This window comes from Battus philenor, unplaced genomic scaffold (assembly GCF_028537555.1).
Source record: "Battus philenor isolate CCGP_79_NKW_IND1 unplaced genomic scaffold, ilBatPhil1.0.hap1 SCAF_5, whole genome shotgun sequence".
Classification (NCBI taxonomy): domain Eukaryota; kingdom Metazoa; phylum Arthropoda; class Insecta; order Lepidoptera; family Papilionidae; genus Battus; species Battus philenor.
This window is the reverse complement of record NW_027181715.1, coordinates 4926655-4941550: the sequence shown is the minus strand read 5'-3', so window position 1 is coordinate 4941550 and position 14896 is coordinate 4926655. Positions and strand designations below refer to the sequence as shown.

General features: G+C 31.1%; 1 protein-coding gene across 1 annotated transcript in view; it reads left to right on the top strand.

Moving 5' to 3' along the window:
* raskol (Ras GTPase-activating protein raskol) overlaps positions 1-14896 on the top strand; it is a 167262-nt gene that overhangs the window by 43307 nt on the left and 109059 nt on the right. The window contains exon 2 of the mRNA XM_068772161.1: positions 10266-10387. Coding sequence (XP_068628262.1) covers positions 10266-10387 — 122 coding nt within the window. The remainder of the gene's footprint in view (positions 1-10265; positions 10388-14896) is intronic.

The following is a 14896-nucleotide window of genomic DNA, read 5'->3' as shown; positions in this document are numbered from 1 at the left end:
TAAGAATTAAGCGACAGGAAATAATAATATACTTTTACCGAGCCTAACGAAGGAGTTACAAAAGCTATAATATTTGTTGTTATGAAATATATTGTTTTGAAATAATAATAATTGCGTTGAATGTAATTCTAACAATAATCTATTTGAATATGATTGATAGTAGGTTCTCACGGTGTATGAAAGAGTTCAATGCCAATGGACTTCAGACTGTATATACATAATAGATAAGTGACGCAATTTGAGCCTATGTGTTTTCGCGCCGTGTAATAAGTGGTACTATATGGTTGATATGGCCGGTAGTATATCACTATAGTGTTATAATGACACATCCTTCGTGAGGAAACGTCTAAGTTTGTATTAAGCGATTGGTTATAAGTAGAAAAGCTAACAAATAATGTGTAGAGCACTCTATTCAAAAATAAATGGTTTAAAAAATATTGAACAACGTAATTATAATATAGTAAGAATAAACGTTTTCAAAAATTGGATTACCACTTACTAAAATTAATTACTGTTTATTATCTGTCGCCGCAGACTTTGTGAGAAGTTACTATCGTATTTTGATAGAAAAAATATATTAATGTGACATATTAAAAAGTGATAAATTTATAAAGAATTAATTAGAAATAGGTGTAGAGGTATTAGAGCTTTTTGATAACAAATACGCTTGTACTCTTGTAACCAATCAAACTGTAAAAGTTTGCGTTAAGCTTGCATAAGAGGTTTCTAAATCAAAATCCGAATGTTTTCAAAATGAGGAAATATTCTTAGAGAATCGGAAATAAACTATTGATTTTACTTAAAAAAATTCTAATATAAAGTTCTAAGCTTTCATTTTTTTGTTGTAAACAATGTAAAATGAGAAGGGTCATGTGCACAAAATCCAGGAATAAGGTAACCCTAGACTTGAATGGGGCGACGCCCTTTGTAGTCGGTCGACAACTGACCTTTAGGGCTCAGTGGAGAAGCAAGGGTAAAATTCTTTAGCCTAAAATAATGCACCATAATGGTAGATTATTAATAGCGCAAATTTTTTTACATCATTACTTATTTAGTATTTATACACAGGATGTTTTAAGTGTTAAAGCTTTTGAGGGATAAATATATAGCTCATTTGTAACAAAAAGAATTGAGCATTTACACTTATATCCAAAGACTCTGTACAAAGTTATTATTCTGAAATTGAACTGAAATGCGACAGGCGAAAGACTTCTGGTAGTACAAGTTCTACAGCGACAGATAGGAAACAAAATTGATTTTAATATACAGTAGTAATCCGAATTTTCAAAAAGCATTTTCGTATTATATTATTATTATGTTATTTATTATTTCTGAAATCATTAATTGTTAGCTATGGTTATCATATTAACATCATATCATCAATTGACAGGAAATGCCCGTGTTTTAGCTATTAGTGTTAAATTAATTATTTTATAAATGTTTGGCCGATATTCACTAACAAATCTACTTTGTAAATATGTACAAAAACTTACCGGATTTAAGGTTTTCTCATTTTTTTAAAATGACATATAAAAACAGTTTCAATTAAATTCGGTTATCATTCCAAATAGAAATTCAATGTTATTTTTTCTATTGGAGTACTGGAAAATTTTACGCACGTAAACAAGCACTTATTGAAAGTCCAAATTATTTACAAGCTTTGGAGGTTCATCTCCATTATAAGCTAAGCCTGTTGTCTCTAATTGGCATGATGTAATCTTTCGACATAGATCAACATTACAAACGTGAATGTTCAAAAATTGAACATTAGAAAATTTCGTAAATATTATGTACGTCTATATTTAAATTGTGCTGTTGTTAAATAATGTTAAGTAATAGTTAACATTTAGTTAACAACTCGTGTTGCAATACGTTAAATTTTTATTCACCATGTGTAAGATCAAGGAAGTTAAACAAGTTCCGTAATTATATTTTAATTGTTCTATTTCGTGCACAATTTTCTGATCATTTAATTTCTATATAACTTGTTTAACAGGAATGTTAAAAAAGTTAAAAACCGTTATAAATTATTTAAAAGATTTTTTCACGTTTTTATCAATAATAAATATTTTCGCTTTTGCCTTCACTCGGTCTTTCATGTTCTAAAATATTAACCGATGGTTTCAAAAATCATAGTCAAATCATTATTTTGTTAGTCTTTTTTTAGATGAAGTTTTAAAAAATAGAAAAAAGTTATTACTCTATCTATAATTTATTGTTGTTATTGTAAATCGGCGCATAGGCTTCAAAGGGTGCTGATATAACTCATTGTTGTTAATTAATGTGGTACACTCTATACAGAAATATATAATTTGAGTAATAATTGATAACGGGGTGAAAAATTCGAAATTTTGATTACTATATATTACAATTAATTATTATTTACTTTCTGTTCCTGCAGACTTTGTACTGCCAGAAGTTATTAGTATCTCGTATTCAATATAAAAATCGTATAAAAAGATATATATATATATATATATATATATATATATATATATATATATGTATATATATACATATTAATATAGCAAAATTTCATAGTAATCACCCAGTATATATAGTATATTTTTACAGAAAGTGATGGTTGATACGAGTAAAGCTTGTCTGACATTGATACTGTCTACCTGTACTTTGTTACGTGGAACATTCTTGTATAATAATATTTTACGAAAAACCACATCCATCACCTCAAATGTGACATTCATTACCTCAGTACAATGTTTGCCTCTGGCAAGTAAGAGGTCTACCACGAATGAAATATGGCTTAATGAGGTGCGGTTACCTACGGAATAAATAAGATTAAGTAAAAAAAAATTAAAATTATATTATTACAGGACCAACTATATTCAGTATACACTGAAATCGATGACGAATGCCTTGCATGTAATGTTTACAAAACAGAACCATTGTACAATACATGTCTAAGCAGTTCGTAATGTAAGCATATTGAAACGTAAATAGATAATAGTTTTTCAAAACGGCGTGTACTCAGCAAAATAGATGTTGTGTACAATTTGCGGCATACGCAAATAGATCCACGAGTTAATTCCACCTTGTCTTATTTAAACATGTCTGTCTACGTTTGTGGGTTTGAGATCAACGAACTTAAGTATTTCTTGTCAATTAAAAGAAATAAGCTACTCGAATTTTCCTTCACAAAATTTTCCTATGCACTTTATCTTTACCTTTATTGAGTGAAGCACGAAAGCTTTTTATTGTCGAAATATGAGGTAATGTTTTTTTATTACCGAGCTTTATATATCGTTGGAAAGAATTTGTGAAATAAATGCATATTCTGCTAATAACAATTTTAGTTACATACAAGATGATAGGTTATAAATGTAAAAACATTGAAGGGAAGAATATTTACTTTTTTATTGGCTGCCAATTGAGGTATTGTATACCTTATCCTATCAAAATCAATGATTTCAGAAGTAATAAATAGCCCAATGGTACACATAATTATTATATTAACAAGCGTTTACAAAATTCTTAACTTATTGTTCACTCTTCTTGCAGATTTTGTTACAGATTTTGAATTATTAATCTGTTGCATTGTAATAGAAAAAAACCATTAACGTAACATATTTTAGACTGATAACTCTATAAAATCTGATTGGAAATAGATCTAAAAGATTTAAAGATTTTTGCGGACCACTGAGCTATTTCATTACCCTTTTTAAAGCTTTCATACCTCTAACGAGTCACCCAATATAGATTTTTTTGAATTACCAACCTTTGTTTTTAATAAATCTTTACTTTTCACCTCTAACAATTCAAATATACTACCTGATGGAAATCAAATATTTTCACTGCTACTACTCTATACTTACGAGGACCTGTATCTAATATCGCAAGATATCACAGACACGGTATTGAAAATTTCAAACCTTTGCCATTCTAATAACTGCCAATGTAAATCCAATTTACTGAAAATTATATTTAATGGAGGTTATAGTATATTTATTTATTGTCCTGAGCAGATAGATCAAATTATGACAAATATATCGACTACTTACAATCATAATATTTTATTCACGAAGCCATTCATTAATTTTTCTCTAAGAGATTCTTATGTTATGATACTAATATTTGTGTTCTTTTAAACTATTATGTTTGAAATAAATAGTCTTTTATTGTTACAAAAATTTAATTTGCGTTGTCTTTTGCTGTTACTTAGGTCAAAGTTATAATTTCAATTTTATGTCACAAAATAACGCTATATTTTATTTTTCGAAAAAAGTTCTATTCCATTTTCTTTATTAATCATATTTTATTTCAATTTTTTTTTAATTTTTATGTAAATATGCCATTAATAGAAGTTTTCAAAAATCATCTATAAAAGTACGTAGCCCTTTTTATATCTCTTACAGAAACAGTGGTTCTTAGCCTATGTTTAGGAATCTGTGCTTAAAGTTTAAGCCGAATCGTTTCTCACAAGTAGAAGCAAAACCAATAATTGCATGTGTAAACGGGATATTAGGAAAAGCGTAGGTTTATCTGTCTACATTACCAGACAGGCAAGTGGCATATAAATGTAGATTTAAGAATAATACTAAACTCCAAAAGATAAATATTTTGAATAAAGGTTATTCAAAATAAAGTATGCTTGTTAACGTTGATGCAATGTTACCTTATAACAGAAAACACTTACAACTTGTGTAATAAAGAATTCTTATCGAAAATAATCTTAACGTGAGTTTAAAACTTTAAATTATTCACATTTAAGATTATTAAAACTTATTGGTGTATTTTTGGTATCATGTCTTTATCGCGTTTTAGTCTAAATTTTGATTTCATAGAGCATCCATGGCTTATCAAAGTAATGCAGAAAATTAAATAGTTTTAAATGAAAGCTTATCAAAAAATATTACTTTAATCTATCTGTATGATGTATGATTGTATGGCCATCCGTGGGTCGCAATTAAATATACAAAATTTATAAAACTAATTGTATACACAATACTCACTATATATAAGTCAATATTATAGTTTCGCAATCGTCAAGTTTTGCAGGGTATTACCTGGATATATTATGTTATGATCCAATTTTCGTGTGTTAATTACAGTTTAAGCTTTTTAATTTCTGAAATAGTATTGTTTAGTTAAATCGTAACGTTTAAACTAGATGCAGGAATTCAAAGAAATAGGGCTCAAGCATCCGACATCCCGCCCGCGGTGCCGGCGTCCGTTCAACGGTTTACGTAATGATAATAAGACGCGCTTCTAACCGGACAGGTACTTTGTAGCGCCAGTGGAGAACTGACAGCACTTGGAGGCATTAAACCAGCTTAAATCGTGAAATAGATATCTTTTAAAAGGATTCCTTCCAACTGTAGCAAGCCTTGCAGCTAAACCCTTTATAAAGGGGGAGAAGTTTAGGTATACCTACGACTTAACCCCGAATTACAAGAATTAGGAGAAAATTAAAATTTTAACGTTAACCTTGACAATAAAGGTTTTTTTTTTAATTATTATGATCAATTTGGGTATGAATGTTATTACAAAAAAAAATGTGTGGTTTGGATGTGTTTTTAGATATTACTCTTACGATAGATATTACTATTACGTTTTACACCTTATTATTTAATAAAAATATTTTTGTTTATTTTTTGTTACACTAAAGCGTTTTTGTTTATATTTACACTTTTACAAATTTTCGTATTTATTGATTTGATTTTAGAAATTATAATTACATTTTAAGACCTAACTGTACTCCTGTCTTACAAAACCGATTTGGTAATATTATATCAACTTAAATTTTAGACCTAGACTCTATCTTATCGCATTGGGTTAAACATTTATGTTATAAAAACACACCCATGTGCCCTTTTTGTTTCGCTATATATAGTATAATTCTAAATTTACCCTGATTGATTGATAGATAGTTAAAAGTGATGTCGTCATCGTCGTTTCAGCCCATAGACGTTCACTGCAAGACAAAGGCATTAACCAACGATGTCTATGAGGGATATACCATAATCGCCACACTTGGTTGGCGGGTTAGCAATCGCAGTGAGGTATTATGGTACGCAAAGGACACTGCTGCTCATCCTCTGGAAACTTGTTTGTGAGCAGTAGCGTTCCTTTATACTTAATGCACAAATTGTAAATTATATAAAACTGTATGTTGGGAATTAAATTCGCGACTTTTGTTTGTATTGCGTAGTCCTCTGTCGCTGGGTTACAACCCGCTCATTATAGTGATGTAATAAATAATAAATGTAATGTACCATAATATAACCAATAACAATTCTTTTAAGAAAAAATCTAATACTTAACCCACTTTCGAGTCAATCTAGAAACAGAATGTAACTATAAAATTCATGAAGGCGTAATGTTTGAAATTGCTATCGGATTGAAGCGTTTCATTTAAGATGCCTAGCCATATCTCGGTGCAAAGCGGGCATGCGTGACTGCGCCGGCGATGGTGATTTCGATTGCCGCAGGCGGTTTCCGAGACTCGAGCTTCGGAACGCAATTCTTGCTTCGAAGCTTTTTAATAACTAATCACTAAAATATGGCTGGGAAAAATAAGCGCAATTTTTTTGAGCGTAAATGGTGAAAATGTTCGTCAGAATGCTCTTATATTATATCATGTAAATATTATTTAAAATAAACAAGAATTAAGTAAAGTAGTTTATTATTTTTTTCTTCAAATATGTTGTATTAATGTATCACCTGTATAATAAGCATAGCACATATATACATTTATTCATGAAACCAATTTTAAAAATGCATGTACGCTCCGTTTGAAAACGTGTCAGAAATATTACATGTTTTCAGTGGTTAAAAATACGACTAAGTATTGTACAACTTTGGAATAAAGTTCATAAATCTTATGTGAAATTTTATTAATAATATTTTCCTATAATATTAATATTGTCGACCGATGAACCCTCGCCCACAGTGTTACTAGATAGATGACGACATCTAAAAATATGTTAAGTCAAAGCACTTACTACTTTGCTCGTCGATGCGGTACATTTGCATTTCCGTCAGTCCGTAGGCAGTGATTAAGTATTGCGATACTCCTAGCTAGATATAGAGAATTATACAAAAAACAATTTAGTATTAATTATCTTAATTAATACTGAGATTCTCCATGTTAATATTTTAGTGCTCTTTAATATTCTTTTATACTCAGCTTGGTTGTTAGAGAAATGCCTTCCAGGTCGCTCTTACAGGAGCCTGGGCGAATTATGTCGAACTTGAGAAGCATTCTTTTCGGACCAGCATTCTGCCTCACGTTCTTTAGGTTCCTTTAACTACCCCATTGATAACCAAGCTACAGCTATTAAGTAATACCATGACAAATTGAAAACCAGTTAGAATTGATAGTTACAGTAACTTAAACCAACAAATATTATCACCGCAAAGGATAAGCAACAGGTCAAAGCATAAACAAGTTTTCATGTCATATTTATTATTTCGAGTATTTTCCGTTTATAATAAGATGCATGATGTAAGTATATTCGAATAATTTTCGTGTAATTTGACATCATCGATGATAGTGTCTTGTAACAAATAACATGAGTAACACTTTGACTAATCGAAGTATAGGTTAATTTTATTTATAGAATTATACGTACACTCTTAGATTGTATGCAACAAATATGAACAAATAAATATCTAATGTATGTATTTCTATTATAAATAAAGGCGACGCATTCACATTAGCGATATAGTTTAGTAAAGGAGAAGGTTGGTGATGATAAGTTTAGCAATTCCGTATTCCAGATTTTAAATAAAAGGTTTTAGGAACAAATTCAAATTTTAACAAAAATGTTGTATTTATGACATCAAACACCAAGTCAAATGCTTGAAACTTTAAAACTTGGTAATTTAATAAATTGTAAGCACATGATTGAAATAAACAGCCGTTGCACTGTCTTTAGTACGGTATCCAAAACAATAAATGTTTTTATTCTGTATGTAATTATTAATATTTGCGTTATGTAACTATGGTAACCTAGTTTTGTTTTTTTTTTATCGTTTTGGCACATTTTCTACTTTGTGGCGTTTTCAAAGATTACTATAAAAATTAATGATAAGATGCAGCTTGCATAGATTTAAATAAAGAACTCTTCTTAGCTTGCATTGGTGCCGTAAAGCGGTAAAGTCCTAGAGTGACCTAATAAACCAATAGTTATAATGTGTACTCAGTTCTCGGTAACAACGCTTCTTAAATGTACTCATGAAATTCAAGCGTATTGTGATTATAGTTGTACCTTTATTGGTTTCAAATGAAATATAATTTTGAAGAGAAAACTAGATAACGCTTACAAAATTTAAAATATCGTCATTCAAAACCTACCGCTTATTTATTATTTATTTAAAATAATTCTATATTCATTGTAATTACGAGTATAATGTGTGAAATTTTATATCTTTGTTTATTACATATTTATTTGTCTGTTTTCGTAACATAATTTTTTACTTAGATTATGTTATTTTATATCCCAAATAACGAAGTGTTATGTTGGCCGTACATGAGTCATTGCTTAATAGATTAAATGGAACGCATTAATCCATGTAAGAGCGCAGGGCGTCGCTGCATGAGCGACTTTTATTAGCTGAATAAGTGCTCCAATTGCTGTCATTGTTCTCTCGGTGCACATGTATTTATGTAACACGTTTAACTTGAGCTTTTTTGCTTGCACGTCCTTTGTTACTGATAACGTAACTTATACTTCTTTTATGTGAATCGTCGTATGGATAAAAGTAACGTAGTACTTTTGAGGTGACAGAACGCAGAGGGCGCCTAACCTAAATTCTCTTTTAAGATGACGAGGATCAAGATCTCCGGAGAGAGTTTTGGATAGGCTCAAGGGTTCCACCGACCTGGACTATCACTCGTTGATAATACTGGTTTAGAATTTCGACATAAGAGCACCTGAGAGGGTCGAACCTCGACTTGGTCGGATGCCGTTGCTTGGCTAATAACACTACTATCACTTCAGAAAGTGTTAGCGAACAGAAGTTGGCGACCCCTGTTTTTAATGAGAGGATTTCTTTTTTGTTGCTAACTGCATCTATCTCAGTAAAATTTGTTTCCGTAGGGATTAAGATTATGAAACAAGAAACAATTTTAAAATTTGTAAGTGTTCTCTGTATAGTAAGACAAAACTAGTTCTTGTGTAACTCATTGCACAAATGTTACAATAGTAGCGTATTATAAGGTTCAATGCTTTTGCAATAGCCTATTTTCTTCTTGTTAAACAATGTTAATGTCGTTGAAAATGACTAAGGAAAATTATAGTTTTTTAAGTATTTACTATACCATTTAAAAAAAATCATTTGGCTAGTTAGCTAGTAGTAGACCCTGATTTATTAATGCAAGTACATAACATAACTTTTAATAATACTTATTAACTGAGTTTATAAACTCTCTGATTTGTGTTGTAACGTTTGTATCTATGTAGTAATGTATCATTTTTGCGATTTTCAAAAATTTCTTTGTTCTTCTTATACAGGTTTGTCCTGTACGGATAGAGATATTATCGCTTCACGATTTGATTTATTCTCCGGAAATCGCTTAAGGCAATACTGCATCAAGTTACAAAACGTCCCACGGAATAGATGAGAAGCTTGCATTCTTAATGTTTACATAGAAACTGTATAGCACTAATTTTAAAATTAAATAAACGAAACCTTGTTAATTATCGTCTGTTATCGTACGGTGGACAGTACAGTCTAATATATAATATACAAGATAATTGGTAATAGGGAGCATGTATAGCTTATTTGACAGTAAAAAGCTTTAACACCGATAACAAATCGTCTTATATAAAAAGATAACTTTGAAAAACTTTTTTTATTATATTGCGACAGGCCAATAGCTCCAGGCAATGAAAAATCTGCAAATAGTAAATAATTAATTTAAATATCTAGTAATCCGAAATTTTGTAAACGCTATTAAATTATCATTATGCTGTTTAATATTTCTGGACAGTGTGTACCATTCATCATTTGATTGCAAATGAGCTACGTTCTTAAACATTCAAAACTTTTGCATTTATTACCAATTACCCTGTATAATTTTACACTTACGCTTTAAACGTAAACATTTGATGAAACTTCGAAGTAATTTTCGTAAGAATATATCAATTGTTTTTCCATTTCTATATTTATGTAGAACATTTTGAATGTCGAGACAATCACAGCGAATACGTTTATATACATTTGCCGTTTGTACAACTTTTATGTTTCCTGTCTCTACATACAAAAAGAGTTTTTATAAACATGTGTGTCTTTAATTCCAGATGGCGCACCTAGTGCTTTAGCCGGCGCTGCAGTGGGAGTGCCTCCCTCATGGGAGCCTTTCTACTGCGTGCTCCAACAGGACCGCCGCACCCTTACCGCCTACACTAGCGAGGAGCTAGCCGTGAGTTCGATTAATTTATATATTATTTAACAATTGTAGACGTACAAAAATTTAAATAAAATATATTATATACAAACAATCATTATAAAACAGTGAAACATAATTATTTCTTTGATTAGGCATTGCTATACCTTCAAAGAATCAAGACATTTATTTAATGTATATTTAAATATATATTTATGAATAGTATTATTGGTACCAAATTCTAGATTCTGAATGTTAATTCTGTTGAGAAAAATTTGGCAAGAAGTTCGATATTCACACTTTTAACGCTAATTTTTCCCTGTCACAAATCTTCTATACAGGCATGTTAATTAGCTTTGTTGATCAATTTTTCATTAATTTTTCTGACGTAAGCTTTTTTATAAAACACACGAGCTAACTTTACACATTCACAAACACATTAACGTATAAATTAATATTAGTTGTAATAGTATTTTTTATGTAGTACATATGAAGGTATAATTTATTAGTTTCGCTATTTAAAAAGGAAGCTGTCGCCTCTAATAAAGTTCATAACTGCCGCTAGCGACATACAAAAATATATATATTGTAATTTTAAATAAATAATAATAAATTAAAAAAAGTACGTAAGAATATTCTAGTGAAAACATATCCGTTAAATTCAATGGGACATAATAAACCGTACCGGTTTACCTTGGATGTGAATAAAATTGATATTAAACGTCGAAGGATTTAAAGAAAAAGGGACTGGCCGTATTTAATTATAGCAGTGACTATAAAAAATTATAAAATATTTTCATTAGGTCAAACACAATTCTTAATCGATTAAATTTCATAAAGTTTTACTTGCATTTCTTTTCAATATAAATTGCTTCATTGTGAATATTACTATGACAGACTTCGATGCCAGGCCTATGATACGATTGTGTGGTTACCTACTCGAGACTTTTTTGTATTTATTTTGCATTTAGTAAAGCTGTGTTAACAAAATAATTGCTATTAATATTGGAGGATTGCATAAGTAAACGCATGTTACTTTTTAATTTATTGTTTATGTTAAAAAAGTAATATTCTTCGAATTACAAAATTGTTTTTTTTTTAATTGAACAGAAGTGCAACCTTAATAAAGTAGTTAGTTATGTTTTTAAAAATAGAGCCGAAAAAATATAATCTAGTACGCCTTTAGCGTTGACATCCAGTTACGGCCTAACTGATTGTCTGGGGCTTACTACGCAGAGAATAAAAACGTAGACAAAAGCTCGAGGGTGATTTTAAAAAAAAGATGAGTGCTTTAATTTTTTTCATTCGCTGTATAAATATTTTCATTTACCATAAGTGGAATAAAGTAGAAAAGAATTAAATTGCACACACGGCCGTGCCATGTCGTGTTAAGCTTTAATCGCACTGCATCGGGCACTTATTAAAGCGAGTAAAAATTATGAACAAGGTTCTCCAGCGGATCGTATCGATCGCGTCCAAGTTGATTTACCTTGTACTGTATGTTAATTGCAAGTTTTTGTGACACGATCGAGGACACGAACATTTTCAGTGGGCATGGGCGAATTATTAAAACCGCTTTCGTTATGGAAAAAACCGGACGTTGGTGCGTGTATTACCAAATATGTTTTCAATAGAGCGTGAACCTTTCGTTATATGTCATGCTGAACGGCTTACATACATTACACGTCGTTGAATAGTTCAATTTGTCCAATTTTTATTTGAAATCTAAATGAAATGATTTTGAAAGTTTTTGTTTTTTAATGTGGTACCTATTCTGGATCGTTAGTTACGCTTTCCTAAACTGATTGACTTGACTCGTTTTGTTTTCGTCGCCTTTTCATCTGAATGAATCGGATAATATCAGTCATTTCGCGCTTTGATTGGGTTAATAACGATACTATTTACTACAGTAAAATTTAATAGTTATGTCAATTGACATAAATATTTGTAACAAAAAGCATTGTTTTCAAAAACATCTCTTTTACTTGAATACTTATGCTTGTAAATTTTTGTCAATGACTTTTTAGGCTTTCTATATTCAGAACTTATAATTTGACACTATTATAAAGAAGTAATGCATAAATATTCGCTCTATTCTAAAATCAATATATCCCTTCTTAACCGATCTATGCATTCTATTTAACAAGCAGTCTATAGTTCTTAAATGGCTTAAAGTAAAATAAAGGTAAATTAGCTGTACGGAGATAGCGAGGCAGATTTAGGAAGAGATCCCTACATAATCCTAAATAGTACGGACGTCATTAAGATTACCCGTTCCGGAACGTTGTGCTAATGGGCTCAGCCGTCAAAGTCGTGAGCGTGCAGTACAACGCTAAATGCAATGGTACACGGCTTTTGCATGTTGCGGGAGAACAAATTAAATAACAGGGCTTCTCTTACTAGAAGGTAGTGCGATAAAAGCTTTATTATAATATCGGGTTTTTCAAATTTATAAAGCATGTATTAATGTATATATATAAACATTTATTATTGAACTCACTCGTGGAAAAGCGAAATAAAAATATCAACAATGATTATATTTATATTGTAGGCAATGAAAAAATACAACAAAATCCCTATTTTATTTTATTTACAAAGAATCCCCGTGGATATAGTGGTGACTTCCTTTAGACCAGACTTATTCCAATTTTCAAGAACATTGCAACTTGTCGTCGTCATTGTTTCAGCCTACTGATGTCTATTGGAAGACATGGACTCTCCCAAATATCGATGGGGGATATACCATAATCGCCACGCTTGGAAAGTGGGATCTCTTTCTGAAAACTTATATGTGATATGTGGTAATCATATATAATTAATGCACAAAGGATGAATTACAAAAGATTGTGTGTCGAATCGAACGCGCGACCTGCGATCACAAGTCTAAGCTCTTTAACGTTGATTTACCAGATTGAAACTTGTAATTTTAATAGAACTAACTGCTAACCTCTGCGGTGAACAAATATACCTTTTTTAAAGACTATACGATTGAGAAGTACAAGTACTTCGACGTGGACAACGAAATAATGAGGAATAAATTCATAGTGAATGTAAAATCTCTTTATAACCTGCTAAAGGATTTAAGCCCGTTTAGCGCGACTATCAGCGAATTTCTGACGTAGAACGGGTTTCCGTAGCAGCATTCGCAGGGTCATTTAAATTTTAAATAGAGAGAAGTGTCTGGTCGCCGAAGGTGAAAGTCAATGCATTGCAAGGAGGCCCTTAAAACTGTTGAGCGGGACAGCCACGACCACCGTACCTGGCCTCGCTCCCTACAACGCGATAGACTGCGTTTGCGCTGTGAACCTACAGAATGCTGAGAAGTTAAGTCTCAAGAGTTGTACGTACACCGGCGATTTTTGTCATAAGTATTTCACACAGGGGTTATATCTATAAACCATTAAAGTGTGACCGTTAGCAGAAAATTAAGTTCGGAGAAAGCTGAGTTTACTAAGTGTTTTCCTAATAAAAATTGTCCGATAAACGGTGAAAAGTCGACGGGAGTTTTAGCGTTTAGTAACCGGTTAACCCTAATCATGCGAGTGAAAGTGCGGTCCGGTGTGGAACGCTTGCGTGCGGTCTCTGAGAGCATCGCGCGTTTTAAGTTCTGATTATCATCATTGGTATAATTGTGGTTGAATGGAATCGGGCCTGTTGCGTCACCGCTTCGCGGGAACTGTAACGATGGTAAACACCTCCAAGTCTCATCACTGCATTTTTAGTCTGCATTGTCTCTGTTGTTTTTCATTGTGTTCGTTGATGCCTGCGACTTTTATCCACCGTAATGAGTTATGACTGAATATTGCATAACGATAGCATCTTCTTGGAACATTATGAATTTTTTTATACTTCTATACAAGAATTAGTGATTTTTTATAAATAACCAATTGGAACACTAATATCTTGCTATGGCAAAATAAGTAATTTGACTAACAATTACCTACACAATCATAAATTTAAAATTCTTTGTTACCATTTTCATTATTATATAACCTAGTTTTCAAATTAGTAATCGTTGGAACGCCAAATTTGTACTCCTTGACTGATTAAAACTATTACCATAAATACCGCTACGTTCAATTTAAAAAATATATTTAGTCTAGGCAAGCAAATTTTTAAAAATATTTTTTGCTTAATTAAATGAAATTTCCAAAGTGGCTTCTTTGAAGTAAACATACAAGTATTGTAAATATTAATTACAGCTAAAAGTTAGACCAGTAAATTTAATTAAATGAAATTATTTATAAATTATATAAACTACTATATAAAATATTATATTAAACATTTATAAATTAACGTAAACCTCAAAATGTGTGTAAAATTTCCCTTTAATCACATTTTACAAATGTCGCACCTATATGCGGTGAGTATCTTAAACGAAGTCATTCTCAACTAATATTAAAGCCGTTCTCGTAGGCAGGATGCCTTCGAACAATGAGAACGGAAGCTACAAGTGACTGTTCCGCTTTGGAAGATGAATGATATTTTTTGAGATCACGTACGTGATCTGTGGTGTGCCGATTTAACTTCTCAATTCGTATGTTC